The sequence below is a fragment of the Aethalodelphis obliquidens genome, unplaced genomic scaffold (genome assembly GCF_003676395.1).
Source record: "Aethalodelphis obliquidens isolate GAN/ISIS:26980383/991018 unplaced genomic scaffold, ASM367639v1 scaffold1, whole genome shotgun sequence".
Taxonomy (NCBI): domain Eukaryota; kingdom Metazoa; phylum Chordata; class Mammalia; order Artiodactyla; family Delphinidae; genus Aethalodelphis; species Aethalodelphis obliquidens.
Window position 1 is genome coordinate 56,026,139 of NW_020837945.1, and position 12,081 is coordinate 56,038,219.

Genomic DNA, 12,081 nt, shown 5'->3' on the forward strand with positions numbered 1-12,081 from the left:
TTTTATATTGAGGTAAAATTGGTATATAACGTTATGTTACAGGTGTACAACATAGTAATTCGATATTTGTGTACACTACAAAACTGATATAAGTCTAGTTACCATCATTACCATACAATTACCCCCTTCACACATTTCATCCACACCCCACCCCTTCTCCTCCGCTAACCATTTATTTTGTATTAAGACATGGCCCATCTAAAAGCAATGATGTTGGTATGTCCAAACCAGGTTTCTTCTTCTTCCCCATTGCAATTAATCTTTTCATAATTTTCTTATTCCTATAAAGCAAGTCAGAAAAAAATTTTGGAAAATGGTTAGAATAAGGTAGACCATTACATACCAGCCCCTTGAAAATGACCAGTAAAATGAGGAATACCCTTCTGGAGTTTGTGAGTAGTTTGCCCCACAACCCTAGGATGGTGGGTAAAAAGATTTTATGTAATAAGCAAAGGAACAACATTGTCCACTTAATATCAGGGCTCCTATTCTCTAAACTACAATTGGTTCTACTTCCTTTATCTTCATACTCTCCCTTTCCTCCTCACAGCTTCTCCCCACATCCTCTCTCTGTTCACACTACTCTTGGTATTCCCATTAAAAATTAAAAAGAAACAGAGGAGGGAAGGAAGGACGGAAGGAAGGGAAGACACAAACAAGCTCCTTTGATATTACTGCCTCAACTAACTGCTATCTCCTCTAGCTCAGGTAGTAGAGATCATCAATATGACCTGTTCCTAGTTTTTCACATGATCTGCTCCAACTATCACCTGACCCTCTCAACATACTCTCAAAAAGACCGCCAATGGTGTACCAAACTCACGTTCCCAGCAACACTGCATTAACCATAATCTTACACGGCCATCTCACTACCAACTATTTCCTTCTGAAACTCTCAACCCGTTGCTTTTTTTCTCATTTATTTCCCAACCTCTAACTGCACTTTTTCAGTCTTCATTGCTCACCTGCCATCGATAAGCTGATTCTCTTTTAAGGTTCTTCTGCAGTCCCTTCTAATTCTTACATATTCTTATGTTCAGTTTGCATGTTAATGACTCCCAAAGATGTTTCTCTCTAACCCATACTTCTCTGAACACTAGACCCATGTGAAGCATGTCCCATGTATCATTCTTTGCCCTTGAACTGAACTTCTGCCTTTCCTCTAATAAGATGGCATTCTGTTCTCTATACTCCTGCAACTCTTACATTTGTCCCATTCCGCTTCAAATTCTTTACCAAGGTCATAAATTACATCTTTCCAGAATTATTATAGTAATCTCTGACACTCCAATCTAGTCTCTGTCACAAGATTTCAATCTACTTTCTTAAAAAACAAAAAAACCTCAGGACTTCCCTGGTGGTCCAGTGGTTAAGAATCTGCCTTCCAATGTAGGGGATGCAGGATCGATCCCTGGTCTGGGAACTAAGATCCCACATGCCATGGGGCAACAAAGCCCACATGCTCTAGAGCCCGCGTGCCACAACTACTGAGTCCGCATGTGCTACAACTACTAAGCCCACACTCCACAGCTAGAAAGAAGCCCATGAGCCTCAACAAAGAGCCCGCACACCGCAATGAAAGATCCTGCATGCCACAGTGAAGAGCCTGTGTGTTGCAGCTAAGACTTGATGCAGCCAAATAAATAAATATTTTAAAAATATTTAACTATAAAAAAATAAAAATCTAATTTCCCTTCACACCCATCTTGCATCACCTCCATCCAATTCTATCACCAAAAGCTGAATTTTGTGCTCATGAGTTCCACGTCTATATAGAACTCAAAGCACTGCTTATGTGTATGCACAATGTGTATTTTCTTGAGTGGAGAAGATGTTGTTATCATTATTTTCTCAAAGAAATCTATGTCCCAAAAGTGACTGAGAAACTATGACCCACAGGATAATATGAGACCTTTAATATAGATATAAAACCTTCAATAGTCTGCTCCTTCCCTTCTCAGACTTATTTGTCAATATAAGCTTCAATCATATTGGCCTATTTGCAATGGAAGCAGGTCATATTCTTCCATGTATTGGTAGGGGCTGTTTCGACTACCAAAATGCCCAAGTTTTTACTTTCTAACTGGTAAACTCTTCCTCAGTACATGTAATCCCTTCTGAAGTTTCCCTAAGTCACTGCAATATAGGTCCTTTCCAGATAGTTTCATAGCATCTCTTACTCATTTTCATCTCAGCATGCTACATGGGTTTTGTCTTACTAATTTTTGTATCCCCAGCTAAGTATCTGACATACGGTGAGAACCTAATTTTTTCTTTCTTAAAACAGATCTCTCTAAAATCGAGGCAGTTAAGGTCTTAACTTGTCAACTACCTTGTTAAGGTTGCTAAGAAGAAGCCACATTTATCTGAGTTCTAATCCACTGCTAATTTTTTTTTAATTTATTTTATTTATTTTTATTTTTGGCTGCATTGGGTTTCCGTTGCCGCATGTGGGCTTTTCTCTAGTTGTGACGAGCAGGGGCTCGCTGTGCATGGCTTCTCATTGCAGTGGCTTCTCTTGTTGCAGAGCACGGGCTATAGGCTCACAGGCTTCAGTAGTTGTGGCTCACGGGCTCCAGAGCACAGGCTCAGTAGTTGTGGCGCACGGGCTTAGTTGCTCCGCAGCATGTGGGATCTTCCCAGACCAGGGCTCGAACCCGTGTCCCCTGCATTGGCAGGTGGATTCCTAACCACTGCGCCACCAGGGAAGCCCCTGCTAAGTTATTTTCGCTTCCTATTTTTGCCTGATCTATATGGCAAATTAAGAAAACAGCATGTTTGCCCTCTGCCTTCTCCTACTAAATTTTTCAGAAACCCATCTAGACATCTATTGTTCTGTGTGTCATATTTAGAAAGATACTTAAGGATTACCTCTTAGCACATTCAGGACATAACATATTATCTTCTAGGTCTGGGGATGGGAAAGTGCAGGCAGGTAACATGAAGAGAGAGATCATCCTCCTGGGAGTGTTAGGCACCCAGGTCTGACCTGCATGGAACTGCAGGCGAACCCAACCTTCTGTGTCTGCCAAGAGTGGTCTGCCATGGACCACACACCACCGGACACCTAGGCAAGGAAAAAGAAGCAAACATAAACTGCTACAATCAGGTAACCGTACCCCAATCCAACCCCTCAGTGAGTCACTCTTGAATCAACTGAATGAGAAGCATGGAAAATGTAGACCAAAAGACAGTGTAATCTAACTTCACAAACTACATAGCACAGAGGACAATAACAATTAACTTTTGGAAAACTTGCTTTGTGTCCAGGATTTTGCTAAGTGACTTACATGTATTAATACATTTATTCTTAAGAACATCATTAATATTTGCTTTCTATTTACTTTTCTTATTTACAGGTAAAGTAAGTGAAGCTTACAGTGTTAAAATATCATAATTTTCCCAGAACCAAAACAAGGATCTAGGTATTCTGATTCACAGCCAATTTGCCTAACCATTACATTGTACTGCCTCAACTATAGAAAACAGGCAAAAGGATCTTTTTTAAAAGTCTAAGGAACAATCTAATTGGAGAAATGGGATATTTGAGAGACAACAGAGTAGTAAGTCCTATAGATATCAAGTGTCTGAAATTGAGAGAAAGGAGCAATCACTGTAGGCTTAAAATATCTATAAAATCTCCCCAGTCAGACTATAAAATAAGAGTAGAGATGACCACGCTCTTGGATTAGAAGAATTAATATTATTTAAATGGCCATACTACACAAAGCAATCTACAGATTTAACGTGATCCCTATCAAATAACCCATGATTTTTCACAGAACTAAAAAAATAATCCTACAGTTTATACTGAACCATAAAAGACCCAGAATTGCCAAAGCAATCCTGAGGAAAAAGAACAAAGTAGGAGGCATAACTCTCCCAGACTTCAGATAACACTACAAATCTGCAGTAATCAAAACAGCATGAAAAAAAAAGACAAAACAGCATGGTATTGGCACAAAAACAGACATATGGATCAATGGAACAGAATAGAGAGCCCAGAAATAAACACACACACTATGCTCAATTAATCTTTGACAAAGAAGGCAAGAATATACAATAAAGAAAAGACATCCTCTTCAGCAAATGGTGTTGGAAAAGTTGGACAGCTGCATGTAAATCAATGACGTTAGAACACATACTCACACCATATACAAAAATAAACTCAAAATGGCTTAAAGACTTAAATATAAGACATGATACTATAAGAGAACATAGGCAAAACATTCTCTGATAAATTGTAGCAGTGTTTTCTTAGGTCAGTTTCCCAAGGCAAAAGAAATAAAAGCAAAAATAAATAAATGGGGCCTAATCAAACTTACAAGCTTTTGTACAGCAAAGAAAACCATAAACAAACAAACAAAAAAACTTATGAACTGGGAGAAAATATCTGCAAATGACAAGACCGCCAAAGGCATAGTTTCTGAAATATACAAACAGTTCATAACAAAAAGACAAACAACCCAGTCAAATAATGGGCAGAATACCTAAATAGACATTTCTCCAAAGAAGACGTACAGGTGACCAACGGGCACATGAAAAGATGCTCAATACCACTAATTATTAGAGAAATGCAAATCAAAACTACACTGAGGTACCACCTCACACCATACAGAATGGCCATCATTAAAAAGTCTACAAATAACAAATGCCGGAGAGGATGTGGAGAAAAGGCGGAACCCTCCTACACTGTTGGTGGGAATGTAAATTGGTATAGCCACTATGGAGAACAGTACAGAGTTCCTTAAAAAACTAAAAACAGAGCTACCATGTGATCCAGCAATCCCACTCCTGGGCATATATCTGGAGAAAAACATGGTTCAAAAGAATACATGCACCCCAGTGTTCATTGCAGAGCTGTTTACAATAGTCAAGACATGGAAGCAACCTAAGTGTCCACTGACAGATAAAAAAGATGTGGCACATATACACAATGGAGTATTAGCCATAAAAAAGAATGAAACAATGCCATTTGCAGCAACATGGATGTACCTAGAGATTATCATACTAAGTAAGTCATAAATAGAAAGATAAATACCATATGATATCACTTACATGTGGAATCTAAAATATGACACAAATGAACTTACCTACAAAACAGAAACAGACACACAGACATAGAGAACGCAGACTTGTGGTTGCCAAGGGCGAGGAGGTGTGAGAGGGATGGATTGGGAGTTTGGGATTAGCAGATGCAAACTATTATACACAGAATGGATGAAAAACAAGGCCTTACTGTATAGCACATGGAACTATATTCAATATCCTGTGATAAACCATAATGGAATAGAATATGAAAAAGAATGTATACGTATATGTATAACTGAGTCACTTTGCTGTACAGTAGGAATTAACACAACATTGTAAATCAACTACACTTCAATAAAATAAATTTAAAAAAATAAATTTTAAAAGAGTAATTTAAAGAATGTGGCTAGGCACATTCCTGGATCCCAGTAGGTGCTTGATAACTGCTGAATGAAGAGGAACTAAAAGGATGAGTAGGGCTTCCCTGGTGGTGCAGTGGTTAAGAATCCACCTTCCAATGCAGGAGACACAGGTTCAAGCCCTGGCCCAGGAAGATCCCACATGCCACGGAGCAACTAAGCTCATGCACCACAACTGCTGAGCCTGCGCTCTAGAGCCCACGAGCCACAACTTCTGAGCCTGCGTGCCACAACTACTGAAGCCCGCACACCTAGAGCCCGTGCTCTGCAGCAGGAGAAGCCACCACCACAAGGAGAAGCCTGCGCACTGCCACAAAGAGTAGCCCCGGATCGCAGCAACTAGAGATCGCCTGCCCGCAGCAACGAAGACCTAATGCAGCCAAAAATAAATAAGTTAATTAATAATAGAAAAAGAGGATCCAGAACACCTCTGGAAATGGGATGGAGAGAGGAAAAGAATTCAAGCCAAAAAAGAGAATGACTTTGTGCTGGCCTGAGGTAGGGTCTGATGGAAATGAAAACAGAAATATCAAAGAGTGGAGCAGGAATTGGAGAAAGATGGGGCTAAGCTATTCTCGAGATTTCTCAAGAGGACAGGGGCCCCAAATATTTTAATTATCATTGCCTACTTTTAGGATACCAAGTTGTATTTCATAAGCCTCACAATCATTCTATCAAGTAGAATAGCTGAAATCTTCATTTTATAAATCAGGATACCAGGGTTTATGCTGAGTAACTGGCCAATGTCACATACCTAGGAAGTGGTAAGACGAGGGTTTGAACCATGGTCATTTTAATTAATTCTTCCGATCCAATAGAAAGGGGAAGACCTCAGGCTGTGGCTGACCACATTACCAGATTATGCTTTCTTCCCACCTTGGATCTGTGCTTAGCGATGAGAAAGTGTCCCCACTCAGCCACCTGGCTCAGAGAGCCATTCAGGCAAAACTTGGCTTTGTATCAATCACAAGATAAGCCCTCTATGAACCTAACGTCCCATCTGCAGATATTTTAATAACGCTTTCCCTTTAACTACCATCAGTATTGGACTAATAAAAGTGTGCCTTTTTTCCCTGGCATGGTAACCATTTTTTAAGGTTGATCTTACCGGAAGCTTGCGGCAGAAAGCACTCAACAGAGGTAGGCAGGGGACGTGAATTTACAGCCTTAGGTTGAACAGCTCTTGCAGCAATTCTTGACCATGCTGCCAACATGGCTGCCTGAGCTGAAGTTATCACTTCAACCATGTTAGTCCTTTCCTCATTCTCACTCATCTTCCTTTTCTGAACACTTGCTGTCTTGGTCACCGTCTTGTGTTTCCCTGGACATGACTGCAATCTGGCCTCCCGTGATGATTCAGGAATATACTGCAAATGGAATTCACGATGAGTATGCAGGGAAGCGTCACTGTCCCAAGGACATTTGGGTTGATTTTATCATTCTTCGTACATTGACCTGTGTATGTCAGTGTGGGAAGGGTTTAGGAATATTAGTTCCCTCATAGCAGTGGTTCTTAACTGAGAGAAACTTTGATTGTCAAAACTGTGTATAGGGGGAGGGAGATCACTGACAGACTGTGGGTAGAATCCATAGATATTTAGGCTACTAAACATCCTAAAATGCACAGGACAAGCCCCAGGACAAAAAGAAATTAATTGGCTGGAAATGTCAATTGTCTTGGTTGAGAAACCTTGCCACCATATAGAGATGGTGAAGAGGAGGAAAAATTCACAATCAGAACTTACATCATGACACTCCTCACTCACCTGATCTTTTTCAGGATAAGCATGTTTCTGGAGTCTCAGATAAACCTCTATTTTCTAAGGAAATTAAGAAGGGAAATAAAAATTAAAACCTGCAGACTTCCCTGGTGGCACAGTGGTTAAGAATCTGCCTGCCAATACAGGGGACATGGGTTCAATCCCTGGTCCGGGAAGGTCCCACATGCCGTGGAGCAACTAATTCCCTGCACCACAACTGCTGAGCCTATGCTCTAGAGCCCCAGGCCCACAACTACTGAAACCCACATGCCACAACTACTGAAGCCTGCACACCTAGAGCCCATGCTCCACAACAAGAGAAGCCACCGTAATGAGAAGTCCATGCACCACAATGAAGACCCAAAAATAAATAAATAAATTTAAAATTAATTAATTAAAAATTAATTTAAAAAATTAAAAGCTGGCAGAGCTCCCATACTTGTTGCAAGCACCAGAGATTCCTACCAGTGCACTCACCTGACCATCGGTACTCAAATTAAGTTGTTGGCACCATTTCCGCAAAGTGTCCCGACTCACGTTGTTAATTGGAGGCAATATGGTTGGCAAGGGATAAATTGGTTTACTACAACTAGATGTTGGGCAAGCTTTGAACTGTTCATCTGTTTGAGGAGGATGAACTGAGAAAAGAAGAGAACCAAAGTAGTAATAATGTAATATTTGTAAATTCTTTAAAATTTTACGAAGTTCTCACTTATCTCTCATAACTCAATTTGTACATATACATATCAACTATTTTTCTTCATCTTACAAATAAGGTAATAGATTCAGGAGTTAAAGGACTTGCCCAAGATCACACCACCATTAAAATGGCAGAACTGGAACTCAAATACACATTTTGAAATTCTAAATTCCACTTTTTTTACACTACCTATAGCAACCTGCTTTTTGCAGCGATAAACAACCACCTGGATAGAACATTATATTGGATTGCTCCTCCAAAATGTGTAGATGTTGGACCACAAAATATCTGTCCCTACAGAAACAATTAAAACCACCTCATCCAACAATGGTCCTCCATTCTGTCAACCTGCCTCATTTTTCTCTACAGAGAAAATGTACCTTGTCTCACATCACTTTGCTTAACTTATCACTGTCTACTTTATCTGGAAGCCCTCGTTATTTGCCCCCAAAATAAAATCATTCTGAAAATACTTATTCAATGCCTTCATATGAAGCCCTGATACAAAGTATCATATTAAGAGCTGCTAGATATTTGATCAACAATTGCTCACCAAGCAAAAGACTAGATGCTTTTCAAAATGATTTAGTCTCCCAAATACCATCTGATCTTATATGTGGAATCTAAAAAGGCTGAACTCAGGAACGGAGAGTAGATTGGTGGTTGCCAGGAATTGGGAGTAGGGGAAATGGGAAGATGTTGATCAAAGGGTACAAATTTTCAGTTATGAGTAAGTTCTAGGGATCTAATGTATAGCATGGTGACTACAGTTAATCATATAATGTATGCTTAAAAATTGAGAAGACAGTAAATCTTAAAATGTTCTCACCACAGTGGGGGAAAAGTTAACTAAGTGAGGTGATGGATGTGTTAATTAGCCTTATTTTGGTAATCATTTTGCAATATATATGTACGTCAATCATCACCCTGTACACCTTAAAATTACACCATGTTTTATGTGTCAGTTATATCTCAAAAAAGCTCGAAATAAAAGAAAATGAAAAAAGCTCGGAATGATTTGGTTTTCATAAGAAGTATGTAAAAATGGAAAGAAGATTGAGCTTCATGGGTTGGGAATTTGAGCTCACATCTAGCTGCCCCATGAGGTCATGCTCTGTCCAAAGCACTCCACATGCCTAGTTTTTTGGGTTTTTGTTTGGTTTTTTTTTTTTTTTTTTTTTTGCGCGGTACGCGGGCTTCTCACTGTTGTGGCCTCTCCCGTTGCGGAGCACAGGCCCCGAACGCGCAGGCTCAGTGGCCATGGCTCACGGGCCCAGCCGCTCCGCGGCATGTGGGATCTTCCCGGACCAGGGCACGAATCTGTGTCCCCTGCATCGGCAGGCGGACTCTCAACCACTGCGCCACCAGGGAAGCCCACATGCCTAGTTTTTGTGTCTTTTTAAAAGCAAGACAGTAATGGTGCTTAGCAAATGAGCAGTATGAGAGTTTGAGAAATCTCCTACCACAGATAATCAAGGTGAGATTTAAGCTGGGTGTTGCATAGTTAAAGGACAGGGGAAGAAGAATCTTCCAGAGCTGGAGGAGCAGCAAACTGAGCTCACCCTGTTGTTCTCATACCTTGGTTATCTGGACTCAGTGACTCCACTTTGACTTCTGAAGTTGAAGAAACACTTGGTTCCGTTAGATGGTCTTCAACAATTTCCTCATTAACTGGAATCAATGTAAGAACCATATTTTCTTCACCTAAGACCTCTTCAAAGAAATTCTGGAAAAGCAAGGCTCAATCACTGATTCTCATTTAATGCTGTACAACTAACATATTTACTTTCATGGCACAACTAATGAATAAGAGAAGCCAATAGCTGGATGGAGAGACTGAGATTCGCTGAATTTGGTATTGATTCATAGGCCCTTTATTAGATGGGAAAAACAATGAGGAAATGGGCAAAAGCAGATTTACATGTGGATGATAAGAGGAAATTAAAGCATAGATCTTGGGTTTGGGGAAACCATTTCCTTCATGGCCTTCCTCTCCATCAGTTAAAACACCAAATACTTTCATTTTATCTCCTAAATCTGTGTAGAAGGTGTTTCTGCCTTTTCATCTTGTGTGATTCACGTTATCATCACTGGCAGGATCAGTAATCTCCTGTGATTCCAACCCATTCTGGCTCCTTTCTGCAGACTGCTCTCCTGCTTGTTCAAAATACTTCAGTTAAAAGACAAAACTCCCTGGTGTAGCCTGTAAGTTCTTGAACAGTCGGGCCCCCTGCCTGCCTTTCCAGCTTAAGAGCCCTGAGCTTTCTGAGCTTCAGCCATACCAACCTTGTTTCAGCCCCACGACCAGAGGGGAGCAAAGGTATCTGTCTTACCCTCCATTGCTATCGCAGGGCTTACACAGTGCCCAGCACAGAGTGGACACTCAGTGTTCTTTTAACAATTTCATGAATGAAAGATAAAAATGGATAGGTAGGAAGGAACTGTTATTTACTGGTTTTGTACAGTCCACATGCACTGTGCCAGGAGCTTTTTGTATTTCTCATTTACTCCTATAACATACTTGTAGTAATTTATTCGTTTACATATTTTAGAAATTAGGCAACTGAGGCTCAGAAATTAAATGACCAATAACATAGAGTCACATATGCTTAAGTTTCTAGCTTTTCCTCTCCAATCCAAGGGTGAATAAACTCCATTCCAGCTCAATTGCAATATTCTTTTATCTGAACAGCTAAGTGTATCCGATGCGGCCAGGCCCGTCCCCGTCCCCCCACTCCCCTCCCGCCCGTCCCTCTGCAGCCGGTTTAAATCTCTTCAAAGACTTCCCCTTGCTCTGCACTTTAGCTAACAAAAAGGATTTTGCCTTTGTAGACTACTTTTTCAAAGCACTCCAGGAAACATTTCACTGGTCAGCTTAAAAAAAAAAAGGACATTATTGGGAGAGTATCACTCCACTCAAGAGGTAAGCAGCTATATGACTTGCCCATAATCATATACTTCATATTGGCCAATTCAGTTCTCTAGCCCGGTATAGTGGCCCCTGCAAATACCTATGAAACCTACTCAATTTATATTTTCCTCTAGTCCAGGACTACCCAAGCCTAGTCAGGAAACCCTTTGGTACCAAGGCCATTGGTAGTAGGTTTGCTTCTTACTCCTGGGGGAAAGAAACCTACTAGTCACGTCACTTTCTGACCTTATCCACGTTACCCTTTTCACTTTCTTTTTATGGCAGCTCTCCATTTCTTTACCGTTTTATCTTGCCCAGCTACAACATGTCTTTCTACAAAATAAATATCTTACTTTGAACTAGGAACAGAAATATTTAGTTTCTCCTTTTTTACTTTCACCCAAGTTGTATACCGCAATCACATGAAAGAAAAGTAATAATTCGCTTGCAAAGGGAGGATTCTCAGATAGAGATGTCTTACATCCAGAAAGACGGAAATATAAGTGAGCTCTAGAAAGGCTTTAAAAAGTGAATCTGTGGGAAAATAAATGAAATTCAAACCAAACTTACCTTCTCACAATTTGGGTGTGCCATTCCAAGGAACTCTCAGAGAAAGGCAGAGCTGGCAATGTTAAGGATATCTGCAATTTAATCCTCTTAACCTGAGGTTTCTAGTCCAATTTCTCCTTTTATAAGCAAATGTCTCCTACTTCCTGTTTTCCAGAAGAGCTGTCTTCCTTCCTCCTCTTTTTCCCCCTCCCTTGTTATCTGACAGTGTGATAATTTCATCAGTTTTATACCCAGGCTTGTCTATTAGGCAAGAGTTAAGTTATTGGGTAATTAATATCACTCCTGATTTTTAAAAAAATTTTTGGGTTTTATTCCTTTAAGGTGAGACTTAGGTGAAACTTGAAAATGACAAACACTTGTTGACAAGTTACAAACAAATAAACAATCTTTGTAAACAATATTGGTGATGGATTGAATGATGCTTTGTGGAGGGAATAGAAGTTCAAAGGTATTTTATAACTGATTTATGCCCATGGGTGTGTCACTCACTGGGAGATTAGATTTAGATTGTAGGGACTGGATAACATGATCTCTTCTGGATCTAGATCTAAACACAGGTTTTAAGCCTGCAATAATGGCGAGCTGAGTCGAAGGGAAAGGTTTGGCTATTCAGAATAAGAACAGCAGAAGCCATAATGCTAAGGCAAGTGATGTACTAATGAATGCAGGAGAAGGAACTGCAAAAACTTG

The 12,081-nt window shown here is 40.1% G+C and overlaps 1 protein-coding gene across 1 annotated transcript; it reads right to left on the reverse strand.

Moving 5' to 3' along the window:
• Window positions 1–172: 172 nt before the first annotated feature.
• On the reverse strand, window positions 173–11,415 carry DPPA2 (developmental pluripotency associated 2). The gene is made up of 7 exons (XM_027118749.1): window positions 11,392–11,415; window positions 9,489–9,636; window positions 7,688–7,848; window positions 7,217–7,270; window positions 6,559–6,817; window positions 2,872–3,067; window positions 173–281 (listed from the first exon to the last, which is right to left on the reverse strand). The coding sequence occupies exons 1-7, from the start codon at window positions 11,413–11,415 to the stop codon at window positions 173–175; spliced, it is 951 nt and encodes a 316-aa protein (XP_026974550.1).
• Between the last annotated feature and the right edge of the window lie 666 nt (window positions 11,416–12,081).

Coding starts and splice junctions, on each gene's coding strand:
- DPPA2 (XM_027118749.1), bottom strand. CDS start 11,415: ATGGCACACCCAAATTGTGAGAAG. Junction 9,637..11,391: donor CACACCCAAATTGTGAGAAG/GTAAGTTTGGTT, acceptor TTGCTTTTCCAG/AATTTCTTTGAAGAGGTCTT. Junction 7,271..7,687: donor ATTTGAGTACCGATGGTCAG/GTGAGTGCACTG, acceptor TAATTTCCTTAG/AAAATAGAGGTTTATCTGAG.